The 19,125-nt window shown below is 31.4% G+C and overlaps 1 protein-coding gene across 20 annotated transcripts; it reads left to right on the top strand.

Annotated features, from left to right (window-relative positions):
• Positions 1-437: 437 nt before the first annotated feature.
• On the top strand, positions 438-6,540 carry LOC107930641 (inactive poly [ADP-ribose] polymerase RCD1). Of its 20 annotated transcripts, none has more exons than XM_041098463.1 (9): positions 438-714; positions 1,758-1,958; positions 2,104-2,145; positions 2,214-3,364; positions 3,778-4,019; positions 4,382-4,479; positions 5,195-5,380; positions 5,900-5,995; positions 6,087-6,540. In XM_041098463.1, exons 4-9 carry the CDS (start codon positions 2,220-2,222, stop codon positions 6,165-6,167), a joined length of 1,848 nt encoding a protein of 615 aa, XP_040954397.1. In that variant the 5' UTR covers positions 438-714; positions 1,758-1,958; positions 2,104-2,145; positions 2,214-2,219; the 3' UTR covers positions 6,168-6,540. The 20 variants fall into 20 exon arrangements, 18 of the variants coding, with proteins under 18 accessions (XP_040954397.1, XP_016717804.1, XP_040954402.1 ...); XM_016862315.2 differs by having other exon boundaries at positions 6,105-6,540; XM_041098468.1 differs by having other exon boundaries at positions 4,421-4,479.
• Positions 6,541-19,125: the final 12,585 nt, after the last annotated feature.

The following is a 19,125-nucleotide window of genomic DNA, read 5'->3' on the forward strand; positions in this document are numbered from 1 at the left end:
TAAAATATATAAAAGTTTAAAACATATTTTAATCTAATCTGATTTAGGGTGAGTTTAGATAGATAATAGAATGTGATGTATTTAGCTTAATTTTTTTCTCATGCTACACTACCGTTATATAATCTCATTGTTACAGTTACTTTTACATTACACTAATTATAACTAAATGTACCATTCATCTAAAATCACTCTTAAAAGCAAAATCCAATCAATAATCATAAAAAAGGAATTTTCAGTCAATAATTGTGATTTGACAGGAAGTTTATCTTCTAATGGGGCCTACACTGAGTTATTTTTGCTTTCATCCAAATATATAAAAACCTATAATAGTATTAGCTCCTTGTTTTTCCAGCTAATTTTTTTTAGTTCCCCTAATTACCCTTCCTAACAACCGCCTTTACGCTTTAAATGAATGAATTTTAAAATCAATTTCGAAGTCTAGACCGTGGATGACGGATCCAATCAAAGATAGACTTGGTGACAGCATAATTTGTGACAGGCGTGTAACTTTATCCTCAACTCGTTTTGATGGTTCGATTCGCCCTTGCTTTTCGTCCAAGAACGCGAGACAGCGCAAAATGAAAATAGTAACTAATTCTTTGAGTTAGGGTTTTTAATTTTTCTTTTTCTTTTATTTTCTTCTCTCTCCCATCCCTCCCCCTTCTAGAAAACAGAAAAGTAAATCAATCACTCCAAAATTTATCTCATCTGCAGGTAATATTTTCCATTTTCTTTTAGTTTTTTTTTCCGTTTTATTTCTTTGATTAAGTTTTTGACAGCGGATTATATAGATCGGCCCTTAGCTTGGCATCTGGAAGGCGTTGACTTCGTTTGTTGAATGGTTAATTCTTTTGATGGTTGATTTCTGTGATAATTGGTTTTCTAGGGGGACCAATAAAAACATTTTGATATGTTAATTTTGAGAATTTTGCTTTAGGATTTTCATTTTAGTATTTTTTTCAACCTTTTTGCAGTTTTTGTGAGAAATTGCATATTTGTAGAATATTGATATATTCTCCTTTTCTTTTTCTTTTTTTGATTGACTCAGTGTTCAGTTATAGAAAACATTTTTTTAGTTTTTAATTTTAGGACTCTATATTCCAAGGTTGAAATTTTGTATTTTCTTTTTTTTAATTCTCGATCACCATTCTAATCACGTGAAACACCAGATTTCTTGTCATCTTATGTTCTTAGTTCTTTTTAATTAGTGTAGGAATATATTTAGTTTGATAATTTGGATGAAATATTTTTTAGGCTGCTTTTCTATTTTTTTCTCTTAAAAGAACACACTCGAGTCTTTATGTATTTGTGAGAATTTTCCAGTTTTTCTGAATCTTAATTTTCTTTGGTTTCATTATTTTTTGCTCAATTTTCTTGACAGAAATCAGCATAGGATTTAAATTTTTGGAATATTTTTGGCTGCTTTTTTTTTCTTCTTTTCGAGGTCAACCGGGGGATTTTCGTAACTATACTTGTTATTCAAAAAAGCTCATATTCTCAGGTCAACGTTGGTTGTGTTTCGATAATTATGTAATTAGTATCATACTAATTCTGCTCTGAGTAAATTTTGCAGTTTTGTGAAAATTTGTAATTTATTTTTGGTCAGATGTCTGATATGTAAAATCTATTGCTCAGAAACTCCAAAGAAGAAAAAATTTTCTTCTGTTTTTTTTTATACGTTTGAACATATAAAAAATGGGAACCAAAGAATTGTTGAAACATAATTTTTATAAATTTATTTCCTACAATATTTGTAGGTACTGTTATATGATGCTGTGGGAGGCAGGGTACCGAATGCTGTAGAGTAATAAAGAAGTTGCTATTTCTTCTAGGAAATAATTGTAAGGAAAGAAAATGAAGAGTAACATGTCCAAGATTAATATGTGCAACATCAACATGTACAACATGGATATGTGCAACATGAACATGTACAGGATTGACACTAACTGCAGTTCTAGGTATGCAATCCTCTTGCCTTGTGGCGATTCTATTAAGTTTGGTTTCATATGCTATCAGTTGTTTGATTATTGCTTATATTCCAATTAGTATGAGTTAATATCTAGGCCATTTAATGCCCTGACCTTTTTTATTTCTTTTTTTCAGGATTTCAACTTTTAGGAGACTGTTCCTGTAGTTCGGTAGAAGGTTAGACTTTCTATTCGTTTTTACGGTAGAACTATTGGTTTTAAACCTGTTGATAGGGATTGATCTAGGCAGAAATGGAAGCACCGAACGCCATGCTATTGGATAGTAAGCCTTTGGTTCTACATGGCATGAAGAGGAAGCGGGAAACACAGCATACATCATATTTTCCTGGGGCCTCGCATGTGATACCACCACTGTTTCCCAGCTTGTGTTTAGCTTTCCAGAAACATGACAAGCGCAGGAGATTGGAGGATTGGGAAGGCAGAGTTGTGAGTTGTGGTTATACTTCAAAAAGATCTTTGTTACTTTGCTATTCAAATTTTAAGAAAACAGGCATTCCAAAGCGCATAATGTTCTATGAGAAAGGTGAATGGACTGATTTTCCCAACGATCTTATTGCCTCAATCAGGAAAGATCTCGTCACAAAGAAGCCAGCTATTGAGGTTGAGATAGACAGTCAATCTTTTGTGCTAGATTTCTTGCATATGTTTCGATTGGAGCTGAAAACTGGCATGAGACATCCCATTGCTTGGATTGATGAAGCAGGTGGCTGTTTCTTTCCTGAGATTTTTACTGGTGAGGATGAAGCATACCCGTGCTGCAAAGATGAATGTGCGAATAACCAAGAATTCATGTTTAGTGAATCTTATGCCCCTCATGAGATCAAGCTACATCTTGAGATTGGCATTAATGGTGTTGAGCAGCCAAAGTTGGAATGTAGTGGGGAGTCGAGTTCTTTTGTGAGACATTTTCAAATTGCTCAGAAACCTGCCTCCAGTTATTCTGCTGTGGAAGCCGAGGATAATTGCAATAGGAGTGCCGATGGAAAACCCAATAAAGCTGTTGAGGATATTCAAGAGAAAAAGAAAAACTTAGTTCCAGAAAGCGAGTTTGTTGATGTACAGTTCAATGAGCCATTGGAGTCTTCAACTGTTGAAAAGATGTTTCTTATGGGTATGAACACTTGTGAAGGTGTGGATATTCTTGATATAAGACCCTGCTCCAGTACACAATATAGATTAGAGCGTTTCCAGAAGCAGGTCCAAATTATGAAGAAGTATCGGGGGACTGCAAATGTTCAACGTGCATGGCTTGCTTCCTCTAAAAAAGCATTGCCTACCATCATGAAGCATGGGCTTGCAGACTGCCGTCTTTCTTCAATCCCAGGCCTATATGCCGCTGGTGTTCATCTTGCTGCAGCAGAATTTACGAATGGCAGGTTGGAGTTCTTTTGTTGTTTTTTGCTATCAATACATGTATGGCACTGGTGTTCATCTTGCTGTGGCAGAGTTTACTAATGCCGCAGTAATAGTTTTATGGATTCAACTCTACAGAAATGTAGGCAAATTTTATGTTGCATATCATGATTCATGTCTTTATTAGGTTCACTCTGAACATAGACTTCCTCTTTCTACGAGAAATTTTCTTGCTTTCTGTTCCTGATCTCTCTTTTCACGTAAGTGCTAGTTTCTACTAGCTTCTATCTTTTTTCTTCAGTGCTTCATTGATCTTCCAGTTGTTTCCAAGAATCCTATCCAGATGAATTTTACTAATTTATCTAAAACATTTTCATGCTTTATTTTCCATACTGTGGTGATGTTGAGTCTGAATGTTTATCTTTTATTTGTGCAGTGCAAAGTATTGTGATGTTGACGAAAATGGAGTACAGTACATGATATTATGTTGCGTAATAATGGGAAAGACGGAGCTTCTTTTCCCTGAAAGTGGACAATGTTTTCCTAGCAGTGAGGATGTTGATAGTGGAGTGGATGATCTTCATCATCCGAAGTATTATATTACCTGGAACATGAATATTAACACCCACATTTATCCTGAATTTATTGTTAGTTTCAAACTCTCCTCGAATGCTAAAGGTGATATATTTCTTCTTTGGAATGCTGTTTATTTGATGCTGATATGCATTATTTCTTTTATGTAACATCAAATTGAAACTGTTCTCAACTCATTGAACATGAAAATTAATTTTGGTGGTTGGCAATCAACTTTGATATCTAAATTTTTAATTTTGTTATTTAAGAAAATAACGCTTCCTTCACGATGCATTGTCATCCACCTCTTGGTGCGGGATTTTTTTTCCGCTTGAGATCAGTGATCACTCCCAACTGGTGGTTCAATGGCTGTGTTTTTGGGGAATTCTGTATGGATATCGTGTATTTCCTTTTCTGTTATAAACATTTACGGTTCTTTATCTCTTGAAGTTTTTGTGGTACCACAGGGAATTCGGTTGGAAGTGAGGCTAATCATGCTATTTCAGGTGTCACTGCATCTTCAAAAGGAGTCCAAGGTTGTTTACCAGCATCTGCTGGTGAATTGGTGAGTAATATAATTTCTGTATTTACATTTGGAAGTCATGGTGTAATGATAAGCAGGATGATTAATGAACTTGATCCTACTCTATGGTGGATGCTCACCTGTTCTTATTTCCTAGCTGTGGATTTTTGTGGGATTGTCTTTGGTCAGAAAACAGTTGGACTTTATGGATACTTTGATTGTCGTCATTAGCTTTATGGTTTTGGCACAAATGGGAGGAACTTTATCTTGTTTGACAAGCATTTCAAATTATTGTACATTATCTACTGATACGCAAAGTATCCAAGATACCATATGGCTTGTGTTAAGGTCTTAAATTTCTGAGATGCTAGGTTTGTACTAGTTCATTTGCCTACTCTTTTGTCCTGCAATGTATGTGCAATAGGTGGTTGCTGTTCGAGCACTCAGATTCCAAAAGCTTACTTTTTAAAATCTGTGTATGGAAGGTGTAGATGCAGCAAATTATTGTGTGATGTTGACTTATGCTAGCAAGAGTGGTGGAAGGAAAGTGGCACTCAGAAGAATTTTGTAATAGAAGAGCATGATATTATCTGTCTCTGCACCCTGAGGCAGTCTTTATTCCTATGTTTTGTGTCATACAGCAACACAAAACAACCTTTGTACTTTTAAGATATTTTCAGGCGGAAATGGCAGTCCTGATAATTTGTATATCTTCTGAGGTTTACTTATGTTTGCTGCTGATATTCTTGTCATTTAGGGGAGTACTAAACACCAAAATTCAGATTCAGGGGGATCCCAAGAAAATGATCCTAGTCTGGGTTCAAACACTTCAAAGACCCCTAAATCCCCTTGGATGCCTTTCCCTATGTTGTTTGCTGCTATCTCAAATAAGATTCCCCGTATGGATATGGACCAAGTTGCTAATCATTATGAACTGTTCAGGGTATGTTTAGTAATATGTTTAATTGTTGGTTTCTAGGGGTGTAAGTGAGACACTAGTGTCCGCAAGCTACTCGAGTTCGACTTCGAGAAAATTCGAACTTGATTTGATAATTATCAAGCCAAGTCGAGCTATTGAACAAGCCGAATTCGAGCTTGTAGTACTTGACTTGAACATCTCGCGAGCCGTATCGAACTTTTCATATTTTTATACTATTAAATTATGTTATTACCGTAATATATATTATTAACCCTAAGCTTAATTATTGAGTTGAGCTCGAGCTCGAGCTCGAGTACAAAAATTGGTAAATGAGCTTGATTGAGCTCTAGCTTAAGTAGCTCGATTATATCTCGAGCTAAGCTTGAGCTTAAAAATAGATGTTGGATCAAGCTCAAGCCGAGTATCGAGCTTGAGCTTGGCATTATCGGGCTTGGCTCGGCTTGATTACACCCCTATTGGTTTCTCTATGGTTTTAAATAAAGCTTCTGATTCTTCTGTGTTATATCTTTTTTGCTCTGTAAGGCAAAGAAGATAACTCGTGATGATTTTGTCAAAAAGTTGAGATTGATAGTTGGAGATAATTTGCTGAGGTCAACAATAACTTCACTGCAAAGCAAGGTATGATTTTAAAATCCCTGGTCTGTTTTAATTACTCTGCAATGCAATACAACTACAAAATTTGATTTGATTTAACGTTAATCTAATTTAGTTTTCTGGCAATTTGCAGATACCATCGAGGCATGAATTAGAGGTGGCAAAGCAGAACATGAAGGGTCCCGGAAGCCTCTGAGTTTTACCATTTTCTCGTTTAGGTGAGGAAGGCTTTGCTGCTTGGTATCCTCAAAAGCTGTTGGTGCTATTGGGTGACTTTAGCTTGCTTCTTGTTATCAAAATGCGTCGACATGATAAGGACATGTTTGAAGGTACTTGTAGTAGTCTTAGCACTGCTTTGTTTTTTAATGGTGTAATTGTTTGGTATATCTCCTAGTCTCTAGTAGCATTGATTTGGTGTTTGCTCAAAACCGACGAACTCATTTTCAACCTGAACCGGCTTGCTAGCCAACTCTATCCTGTTTTTTTTTTTTGGTTTTCAAATTTTTTTTTTCTGAATGTGGACGTGGTGCATCGTTCTCTTATAATAAATAAATAATTGTTGCCTGACATTTCTACGAGTTCTTTTGGGCGTTTAAATGTTATACCGGAGTGGAGGGGAGCTTCCAAAAGTAAAAGAAACGTGCCGAAGATCAATTGTAGTAAACTTGGTGCCGCCTGTCCATATCCCATGGTCATGTGCGAGATTAGGATGGCACGCCAGGAAAAAGATAAGGGATTAAGTCGTATGAAATGAGGAAGTCAATCATCGGGTAAGATGTAGATAAATGCCTAAGAGCAACCATTTGGTTAATGTCAGTGGAAACCCCAGCACTTCAGATTGATGTTTCTTTATGGAGTTGCATGGGTCCGACTAGATGACAATGACTCCCATGACTCGTGGTATATTTGCAAATTGCAATTGCACCAGCCATTGGTTCTCCTTTACTCGAGCAATGAAAAGAAAAAGAGTGCAATTGGCACCGGCTTACTTCACAGCAAACTGAAGTTGGATTAATCTTCAGTTTCCCCCCAAATAAAATCTGTTGGACGTTTCATTATATCTGGCTTTCCACTTAAGTCTTTAGTTCATGATATAGGAAATGGGCTAGGACAAACGAGGGCTTTAGTTTTCGACCCAATTCAATGAGACCCAGGCCTGATGATCCATCTTCAGAAAATGAAAGTGATTGAAGACTTTGCAGTATTACGAGCAAAAGATGAAAACATCTGTTTTGGATGGGGAGCAGAGCACATTAATGAGCAGCTTTACAGATTTCTCTTTGTTGCTTCATTATGAACTGTAAAGAAGAACGGGAAATTTTTCTCTTTTACTAGAGAGATTCTTTTCTTGTACCTTCCCCGGGTTTGAAACTTTGAATCTTGAGTAAACATCCGAACTTACACCTTTGACACACACCCAAAAAAAAAATCCATAAAAAACATAGACCAAAAGAATCAACCAGCTAGTTTACTAGTCTACGACACTGAAATAATAATAGAAAAAAAGGGAAAATTAACCTAAAAAAAAAAAGGGTGGTCCACTTACGGTATCTGAGTGGTGGGGAGGGTTAATGAGAGAGTTCAGTGGTTGTGGTAGTCTCCTTCCCATGGACCACCAGAAGATAAATTGATTCAGCATTTGTCACATCATACCATCACCTTGCATTAAAAGCTCCTAATTATGAATGAATGATTCATATCTGACTTTCAATATTTCAAAAACTAAAAAATAAAAAAAGAGGGGTCTTCTGACATCTTCACTTCACCTTCCCTTAGCTTTTCACATTCTCAAAACATACCCCCAAATCTTTCCTCCACTATCTAATTCATCCCTTTTGTATTAGAAGTTGCAATGAATCTTTAAAACCGTACGTATGATATTTGTTACTAATATTAAAATAAAATAAAGAAGAGAGATGACATGAATGACAGTTTTAGGTTTTGTTGTACTATGTACATATAACGCCAAGAGAAAAGAGTGGTTAATTTATCAATCAACAGGGATAGTAAAAGTTTGGTGTGGTTAATTTATGGCATGATGCTCTATCATCATTAATGCAAGTTGGACTTGGAAAATCAAACCCAACTAATTACAACTACTCTTTTATTTCTTTTGCTTTTTTGCCTTTTACCTGCCTCAGTATGTCATGTTTTTAATATTTCCTTTGGAATATTCTTTCGGTGTCAGCACTGAATTATATCTTCAAACAAGCTACTAATTTAATATAGGAATAATTAAAAAATTACTTTTAAGACAAGACAAGTTCATTGTTTTAGAAGCTTGTAATGTTATACGCTGAATATTTTTAAGACAAGACAACTTCATTAATTAAAAAACATATATGAAGTTCACTCTCTCTAGATGATTAGTAGGTTGGAGCAATGTTTAGAGGGTCCGGAAAACAACACAATCGCTGGCAACTAAAGAAAAAGTCTAAACTTATTTAATGCTAGACGAAACTGAAGACCAACATGCTTTTGCCTAGTAAAATGTGTAATAAAGGGAGATCAAATTCTCGGGATTGTAATAAATAAATTGAAACAGTGACGACCGGGTTAATCTTTCTTAAAAGGGAACCCATTAAATCTTTTATTAAGTTAAAAACCAAAGTAGGGCAGATTAAGGCATTTCTTCATACTTCATTATGTAGGAGTGTTGTCGATAAGAAAGGAGAGTAGGCACCCTTTTTTGTGAATCCAAGTGATTATAGCCCTTTTCCTCTTTTGGTTAATGATTGATAAGAGAGAAAGCCTATTTCAATGGATTGGGAATTAATAAATCTATCCAACTTTGACCTTGATTACAATGTGTCTTGCTTGGCCTTGCTTTTGGATAAGATGACCCTTTTTCTAATGTTTGCTATACAACCACTCATTTACCCCCCCCTCTCATTTGAAAGTTGCTAGGCAAGAATAATAATGAATTTGTTGGTAATTAAAGACACTTTTAATTGCTACAAAAAGGTAATAAATAAAAGAGGTTTTATTGCATGAATAGCCATACATCCTGCTGTGACAGAGTATGGTAGAGAATGGGCCCTCGCCTCCCTACAACTTTTTTCATGCAACAACAAGAAAATAAAAGGGTTCTCGAGTTGCTCAATCAATGCCAATATAAATGAATAAATCAGATGGCCAGCAGCCTCTCCAGTCGACCCCATCAAACCAGCTTGATGTTGGCACGTGGTTGAAGATGGCGGAACTAAAATGAATGAATGATAGTGTAATGATGATAAAATAATTATTTTGACATTCTGTGGACTGTATATTTGTGAATATATGTGCCCATGACAGTGCTGCTCAGTGCAGTTATGATTTTATTAATGAATGGGTGAATGAATGAATCTACTGAGCTGAGTCTGACCACAAAACCCCAAAAGCCAAAAAATCAACCCTCCCCATGAGTACGGCCTCTCTTCCCTATCTCCCCTCTGGCTGGCTGATGAGTAGCTCAATACTCTTTTATTTGTTCCACTGCAACAATACTTCTTTATTTGCTGCCTGTCTTTATACACTTGCTTCTTTATTACGCACCCATCCCCCTTTCTCTTTGAATTTCGAAGCATCTACCTTATTTATGCTTTTAGATAGGCCGGTGAGTTAGTGACTGACTGAGATCTGCTTTCTTTCTTTCTTTTAAATCTTATATATATATGGCCATTTCATTGAATATATATGGTCCTTGTTTAGGGCATTGGAATGGGCGCACCTCTATCTACTATGTTAATGGCATTCGCAATAGTAACGCAAATGGGGGGGGGCGGGAGAATTTTATTAAAATTGAAGCAAATGAACAAATACTGTGCATAAAACAGTGGCACACAATTGCAGGTACCGAAAAACAAAAAAGCTCTAGGTCAAACTAAAACTGTGGTACTTTCTGCCTATACTCATAGTTGGGGGCTATAGGGGAGGGAGGGTTAAAGAAATATGAGGCATTTTTACAAGTGTATAAGCAGCAGAGTGAGAGGGATTTGTATATTTAAGGTTCTTTTCCTTAGTATGGGTACTGTAATATACATTTCCCCTCGTGTTCACACATTTAATTATCAAACTTAGAGGTGTATAATTGATATAAATTAGTTTAAATGAGTCTGGATGGGTGATTGGGTGCGGTGCGCTTAGTTTACTTTTTGTCTCACACTACAGTTTTGTTATAATATCTAATCTCATCAACACCACTGTTTTTACACTAATAGCAAATAAACACACTGACCATTCATATTTTTTTAAATATATATAATATATATTTTTACGTTTAAATCAAATTCGCTCAAATAATTTTAATGTTTTATAAGTTATTAATATGATGATAACTTCATAAAAGTATAACTTTTATATAGATGTTTTATTATAATAGAGATATTTAACATAACTGAATATTTTACAACATTTATCATTATATAATATATATAACATAATTAATATTATGATATGATATTAAATTTTTATTGGTATTTTAAATTTTTATTTAATAAATGATACATACCAACGGTTTTATAAACTTGTGCCCCTCTATCACCTTTTAATGAAATGATGCCAAGTTTTTGTTTTTATTTTTAAGGCAATTTTATAAGCTTTGATTAAAATTGTAATTATTTTTAATTTTATATTAATTATAGAAGAATTAAAATTGATAAGAGATAAAAATAATGAATTGTAATAATAAAATAGAAATTAAATCAATTCATCATATATATATTTAAATGAAAAATATAAATAATTTAATAGATCGAATTTTGAAAACATAATTTTTAAATTAAATCTACAACATTAAAGTAAAAAAACTATTTTTTTATAATTAAAAAACTTAAATCAATTGAAAAGATTGTAATTCGCCAAAAAAAAAACAATCTTTTCCATTGATATGAGTTTTTGTATTAATAAAAAAATTAATTTTTAGTTTAATGTTGTAGATTTACTATCTTGCCAAAATTCAATATATTTTCTATAAATTAAAAAATATATAAATATTTTATTTCTTATTTTAATTCTTTTACAATTAATATGAAATTGAAAAGATAACATTTAAATTTAATTAATGTTTATAAGATATAAAATGAAAAAAAAAAGTATAGAAGGGGCACGGGGGCAGAGGATTTATATTCATATTATGTATATTATAAGCTACTATATACCAGAACTATGTCATATTATTTCATGGATATCATTGTAATATTTGTTTATCTTCAATGAAATGTATATTAACTTTATAAGAAAATGATATGCATAATTTAACTTCAAATTAATTTGATTGAATTTAGTTAAAAATTAATATAGAAAATATAAATTATTATATTATATTAATAAATGTGTTATACTTATAATTCTATAATCTATACTATATATATATATATGCATTCCATATTATTATACCATGTAAAGTTATATCATATATAATCTAATATGTAAGTAATTATTTTATACATACTTTTTTGAACTAATAAAAATATTATTTATTATATTATCAATTATTGACTATTAAAAAAATATTTTATTAAATTTATAAACCCTAAAACCTTATAGGTGAGCAGAAGTTAATTAATCCTAACTGAGTCTATTTAATCAATTAGTTTGATTAAATTGATTCTAATTTTGAGCTAGTTGGAGATACCCTATTAAAATTAATTTATATCCAATCTCAACTCAAAAATATTTTACCCAAACCCAAATTTATTCTCTAAAGCACAAACTCAAACAAATATAATTTAAAATACAAATCCAAAATAAACCCAAATCCATAAACATTAAATAGTAAATAGTAAAAAAATTAAAATTAACCTAAAATCTAAATTACAAATAATGTTTTTATTAAGATAAATATGATTTAAAATTAATTTATTAGTGCCAACCATGGCATAAGAGTTTAGATTCAATACCAAGCAACACCATCCCCACCCTAATTATGAAAAATATATTTTATTAATTATAGGTTAAAATAAGTTGTTACTCCTTGTACTTTAATAAAAAATTGATATTTAGTCATTGTACTTGAAAATTAAGTCATATTTTTATAATTTAAAAATCTTAGTCCAATAGTTAATATTGTTAGTATTACTTTTTTGTCAAAATTTGTCACCAAGGCATATTAATTAGGGTTCTCTAATATGATGTGGTATACGATTGATGGGAAATAAGCATATTAAGTTGACACATACTCACAAAAACTACCAATAACATGAATGATTGAACTAAAATTTTTAATTTGAAAAAAATAGGAGGATTGAATTTTTAACTTTTAAAGTGTATAAACTAAATCTTAAGTTCTATAAAAGTATAAGGACTAATAACATATTTTGACCTTAATTATATTATCATGTTACATAATAAATCATGTTTAATCATTCATGAAATTTATAAAATTAATTTTTTATATATTTATAATACATTGTATTACAAAATATTTTATATTCATAATTAAAGTTTTTAAAATTTATTTTAGTTTATAATTTAAATAAAGATTTATTATTAAGAATAAAATTTCAATATAGTTATATTATATTTATAAATACATTATCATAAATTAAATAATTATTCCAACAAGTGTTGGGTGTAATGGCAAGGCATATTGCATTGACAAGGGTAAACAGATTCAAACATTGAAGACAACATTGTTGAAGAGGCAACCTTGAACCTCGACCATGGGCTCCAAAATAGACATGGAGAATACCAAAGAATATGTTAAATAATTATCACTTGTTCATCTATATTTTAAATATTATCATATAATTATATTAATTACTATTTAGTTATAAATTTGGCTTTTCAGGTTTTAAATAAGATCTATCTTAGGTTTGAGCTCAGTCTTGGATTAGCTTGGATTTGAATTTTCTTGGGCTCGGATTGTTATAGACTTGGATTTTTTTTCAATGAATGCATAGTACCAAACTATTACAAAAACACAAATGGATAAATTGATAAGCAACATAAATTTGGACTTGGATTAGACTAAATCTAGACAAAAAAAAAAACACAAATGGCGGGACTTAAATCTAGAAAAAAATCTATTTTGAGAACCTATATATGCATAAATACACATAGTATGATTCAAACCTGAGTACTTAAGATTCAGAAACCTTAGCCTTTACTAACACTACTGAATCTTTTCCATAATATGATTTAGTCATGGATCATTTTTAGTTAGATCATAAGTAGAACACTTATGTTTATATGAGGTAGTGTCTACACAAATCCCAAAAGTTCAAAGATGATTCAAAGTTGTTTTGAGCTTTATAAGACCCGTTTCTTACTCAGGAGGCTCTAAACCGATTCTTACAGCTTGGATAGCAAGCAAGGGCATTTTAGGACCTGAAACAACAAAGAGAAGAGGAGAAACACAAGTAATAATGATAAAATAAAATAAGACAATTGAAAATTGATGGAAAGATAAAATCCATGGAATGCGGAATAGGAGGATAAGTGTTCGACAAACCCAATTAATAGCTCTAAATGACCCTCCAAGAATGAATTATTGGCAATATGAAGTGTGAAGAACTTCTCCCAAAATCTAGGAGAAGATTAAGTAAAAAGAATTTTCTGAAGAAAAATAAGAATTTAATCTTGCAAAATCAAATACTTCAAAGATGGCTTTTATTAATCAAATAATTAAAAATTGTCATACATAATAAATAATGAAAGTGCCTTTTTATTTGTAGATTTAATGAAAAACAAACTCCTAATTTAATTAGCTAAGTAGAAAGTAATTCTAGTTAAACTAAACTTTCTTGTTAATTAAAAAAGATAAAACTTCTAAAGAAGTTAAAATACTTAAAACTATCATAAAATTCGGAATAAATAAATACAAAAGATATAAAACATAAGAAATACAATATTGGACTTATATATAATCAAAATTAAGCCTTAAAATATATCCCAATATGAATTAAATACGAAACAAAGTCTAAAACTCGTAATTTTAGTAATAGTTCTGTTCAAAATTTTTCTACTTGCGCAGTCTACACTAAAACAATAATATTGAGCTTACGAACTTAAAATGAAGTGATTCAAAGTGTGTTTTTAAAAAAACTAAGAGATAGCTTTTTTACCAGGTAAGAGACATTTTGACCCAAAAATATTTAGATACCATCTAAAAATATATTGCAAGTCAATTAATTTTCGAAACTTGAAAATTAATTATTTCAATAAAATTTATTATGTTTATTATGGTCACTATAAAGATTTAATTAATTAACAAACTAATAACTTAAAACAAATTACATCATGTTACAAATTTAAACTCAAAAAAGAAAAGAAAAGAAAAAACCCTTGACTTGCCTTTATTGAATTGGAAGGCAAAGGTCACAGCACAGCGCAGTGCACACGACTGGGCCTGGCCTCCTGCTGCTGCTGCTGGGGATTTGAAATTTCCTAGTTTTAAGTGATAATTTTTTTAAAAAACGATATTAATATAATAATTATTATAATGTGAAGCAAGCAAGTGGGTATTCAGTCATTCACCTGTCCATGCAAAAAGCAGAAGATAAAGCCAAATCCCATGCTAAGCAGGTACGTATTGAACTGCTCCACAGAGCTTTTGCTGTTTCTGCTACTGTTTTCATACTGCTGCTACGCTGACAGCACTGTCAGCGACACGTCAATCATAAAGCAATGGATTGCTAAATGATTTTGCCACTCTCTCTCTTCTTCCTATTGGTTCTGACACTGACAATATGTCTTTGACTGTATCCCCTCCCCAAAAACCGTGTGGGTCCACCTTTTTGACACGTGTGTATAAATATTAAGATTTAACTTTTTTATCTATGATTACATGCCTTGTGTTCTGTTTTCATGAAGAAGAAGAAGAAGATGAAGAATGATGGGTTTGCCTCCCGCGAGATTCTCGCCTTATTATGCGTTGTGTTGTAAGGAAATAAACAAAACAAAAACAGACCATCCCATTACCTTGTTTTGAGATTTGGTTTGTTCCTTTCCTATTATTTTATTTTATTTTATTTTTTTTGTCTTTTCGTTTCCATTAATGTTTATTTCATGAAAGTGGGAACTAAGCTAATAAGATAACACATACCTTTTATGTATTAGAAAAATAATATAAAATACTGACTTTTATTTTGTTATATCATACACCACAAGTGAAGGTTTTTTTTTTTGTAAATTTACTATCAAAATTAAAAGGTTATAAAAATGTGTGACATCATTTTTTAAATTAAAATTTATTACCGAAAATTAACTTTATAGGTTATATACTAAAAATATTTTATCAACCCAATTTTTTTTTTTATAAAAATCTTAAAGAAACGGTCAGTAAAATGCAATTGCCGGCTGCACAGAAAAACCTGGCAGTGTTTAGAGCGTCAGAGAAACAGCAGAAATGCTGGCAACCAGAAAAAAAAAAGTCAAATTTGGTGAAGGCTGGTCGAAATTGAAAAAATCCAACACATAAAAGATAAAATTGTTGCTGGGCCAATTTGCTTTTGTTAGTAAAATATATAGCTTCAATCAAATTCTTCACATTAATTAATATATTGGAGGAGTCGGTAATAGTATTATTATAGGAGCCGATACAACTTTTTTAAAGGGATCATCAATTTTTGGCCTCCAATTTGATAAGTAGGTTCTTGAAATTTTTTTTATTTACTTTCATACCTGAATTTAAAAATTATTATTCATTTAGTCTCATTATGTTAACCGTGAAAAAAGAAAATAAATAATGTAATTTTTTACCCTAAAACTTAACAAGTAAGTGTTGCTTAGTTAATTTAGCTGTTATTGTTTGAGGCACTGTTTTTTTTTTATTTCACTGGTCTATGCATTCCATCTTTATTAATAATTTTTTTTCTTTTGGCCCAAAAAAAAAAACTAAAAATTAAAATCTAAAACTAAAATCATCACTTTTTTCAAAAAAGAAAAAAAAGAGTGGACTGTAACAATAATCATCATAGCTCTTGAAGATAATTGAATGAACTGAAACGGAAACGTAAACAAAAATCAAAGAATGTTGTTGAAGAGGCTGCAACCAGCAACCAACTCGGAGGTTAGTGCTACCGCCAACAAAGCCAAGATTTGGTTTTAGGAAATTGAGCGGTTAATTTTTTTCTCGACAAGTGAAATGCAACTTTTTATTTATTATTTATCTTAAAACAAAATTTTTACTTCAATTTATATATTATATCCCGGGAAAGAATTCACTTTCACTATATTTTGTACGGTTAATATTTTAACGATTAAACTATTGAATTTATCGATATGATTGTACTTATCATTTATGTGAATTTTCGAACCAATTCGAGATCTCTATCATATCAATCTAAAATATTGTATATATTAGTATTTATTAAAAGGTTGAAAGTCTTTTCCATAAAACAAATAGTTAAAAATTTTAAATTCACGTCAAATTTAACATACATGATTTATATGAATGAAATATGAAATATGATGGTTGGGTTATTAAAATATTAATCGTACATAAATATATGGAAGAGTGTAATATTTTAGTTTTACACCAGTATAAGCGGATCCCTCTCCTTATATCATTTATATATATATATATAAACATGAGTTTGGGGAAACTTTTAAACTGGTGGGAACACCTTTTAATTTCCATCATATTACTAAATTCATATTTAAAAATAATTATAATTTAAAATATTAGTTAAAAAAGTTGAAGTAAAATAGAAATTATGATAATTATACATTTAAAAATAATTATAGTTTAATTTATGATTATTAGTTAAAATAGTTATGCTAATTTTATTGATGTAAAATAGAGTTATTACTTGAACAGAATTCTAAGCATCTTAATTATCATTTAATTAATATTAGAGTTAATTATGTTAATTAGTTATTTTTTTGAAGAATGTTACTTTATTTTAATTACATAAAATAAAACTATATTGTATGTTGATTTATGATTTGATATTTTAATTATATTCACTAATTCAAATAAAAAATATTAATTTACGCTAAATAAATGCAAATAAAAATATAATATTTAAAAATTAATTAAATATTAAACGTCTAAAATCATATAGAATTAATGAAGTTTTATAAAATTATTAATGAGCCCTTTAAATTTATTAAATATTATTTTATAGCTCTCAAATTAGCTTTGTGATCTACTTTTATTTTAACCCTACTACATGGTAAATAATTTAACTCAATAAAAACACCAATAGATAATATTGATTAACTACCATATAAATTAGACATGAATAAACAAAACTCAATTTCAGTGATATCTTTCCTATATAATAGATAATATTTTATCCCTATCGCTATTTTTTGTGGTGTTTTTTTTCACATAAACACCGCTAAAAAACATGACCTTTAGCGGCGCTTTTATCACAAACCCCGCTAAAAGCCATGTTCTTTAGAGGCGCTTTTATAACAAACACCGCTAAAGGTCATGTTCTTTAGCGGCGCTTTTATGGCAAACGCCGCTAAAAGTACCGTTCTTTAGTGGCGTTTTGCAGAAAATGCCACTAACTTTGGCAGATATCTAAAATCCAATTTTCATCCATATGCAACCCTTCCTGTAACATGGAAACCAACCAAAAATAGCAAATCTAAATGATACTTCAAATTCAACGAATGATATATGATATAAATTGGTAAATGAAGTATAATTCAAATTATTCTTACAATAATGTTAAAAGTTAAAATGTTAAAATATTCATATAGTAGTCTAAGATGGTGGATTTTGCGACTGCTGAAACATCTTCATCGTATTCTGAAGCTGTAGTTGGAGTGCGTCGTACTTTCTGCTCTGCTCTGCTTCCCTCGCTGTTACCTCTGCTTTAAGTTGAAGCTGGAGTTCTTCATTTTTTCTTTGAACCTCAGCTTCTCTCGATGTTGCCTCCGCTTTAAGTTGAGTAATTTGCTCAACTGTGCTCGCTTGCATCTGAGCCATCTGGTCTCTTAACCTCAGAACTTCAACTTGAGCTTGACTCCCCGATGACATGTATTGCTGCGAGTTGGATCCAAAATATTGGGTTGGGTTAACAAAAGATCCTTGAAATCGAACCCGATCATACCTTTCAAGACCCAAAACGTCAGTAATAATCTGATTATCAATGTCGTCAACATTAACAGAACTATCACTCGAAGCAATCGTTTTATACTCCACCTTTTTATCATTTAGTTTCTCCTAATAAATTAATCAAAGAGTTAGAAATGAAATATATAATAAAAACAAATGCAACATAACATTATTTGCATTACAAATGACGAATTAAACCATTATAATTAAACCTTATAAATATTTAAAATAATTCAAATTTTATTAAGTAAACATACCATAATTTCTACAGCTTCAGAAGTCATAGGAGATCTATCTTTCTTCCTATGTGTAATGTCAAAAAGCTGAAGGCGTCCAACTTTTTGACCAGACGACAGTTCCTACAATATAGTAGTAAAAATATTATTTAATGGAAAGTAATAAATATTTGACACTATTCATAAATTCAAAATATCTTGTCCTCAGCTACACAAGCAAAACTTTTCGACCCAGCTGTGTGAGTGAATTTCTGTTTTTGCCTGCTATTTGTTCCAACTCGTTCACGATCCTACATTATGAAATTATTATTACGTATATAGTAAATACTATAAACCGAAATAATTATAAGAGTTTGGAAGTACTTAATACATCTCCTTTCTTTGAATTCCAAAATCTAACCGCATATTTCCATTGGTACCTCAGCATTCCCGGCGGGACATTTCGTAATTTCTCTTCGAGGGTTGTTTTTATCTTAAAATAATCTTTCTTTAAAGTACTTTTATGGTCTCTCCATATTTTTCCCAATGCCTTCTTGACATAATTATTCGAGACCTCTAAAGGAAACCTCGCCTACAAAAAACACAAGTTTAGAAAGTAAATATAAATGAAACTTAAACCAAAGTATTATAAATTACATTCACGTTTATATTATCGAGAGTTTATTTTTTGTTACTATCAGGCATTTGATGCCATGACTCGTAGTTGATAGGCAACATATTGGCATTTCGTGCTATAATGCCCAAATATCCTGCTAAAAGTCGAGCTCCTGATCCAATAGGCTGACCAAAACTGTTTCTACATACTTTGACACGCTCAACAGGATCTAACTCGTATAAATCTTTAAGTAGCATATGTCCTCGACCTCTACGCGTCCCACCACTTTTAGCTGAAAAATGATATATTATAATATAAGAATTTGAAA

The sequence above is a fragment of the Gossypium hirsutum genome, chromosome D08 (assembly GCF_007990345.1).
Source record: "Gossypium hirsutum isolate 1008001.06 chromosome D08, Gossypium_hirsutum_v2.1, whole genome shotgun sequence".
Taxonomy (NCBI): Eukaryota; Viridiplantae; Streptophyta; class Magnoliopsida; order Malvales; family Malvaceae; genus Gossypium; species Gossypium hirsutum.

Excerpts from the sequence above, each read along its gene's own strand:
- LOC107930641 (XM_041098462.1), top strand. The coding sequence starts at position 2,220 with ATGGAAGCACCGAACGCCATGCTATTGGATAGTAAGCCTTTGGTTCTA. Across the intron at positions 3,365-3,777 it reads GCAGAATTTACGAATGGCAG|TGCAAAGTATTGTGATGTTG; the intron begins GTTGGAGTTCTT and ends TTATTTGTGCAG. Across the intron at positions 5,381-5,899 it reads ATCATTATGAACTGTTCAGG|GCAAAGAAGATAACTCGTGA; the intron begins GTATGTTTAGTA and ends TTGCTCTGTAAG.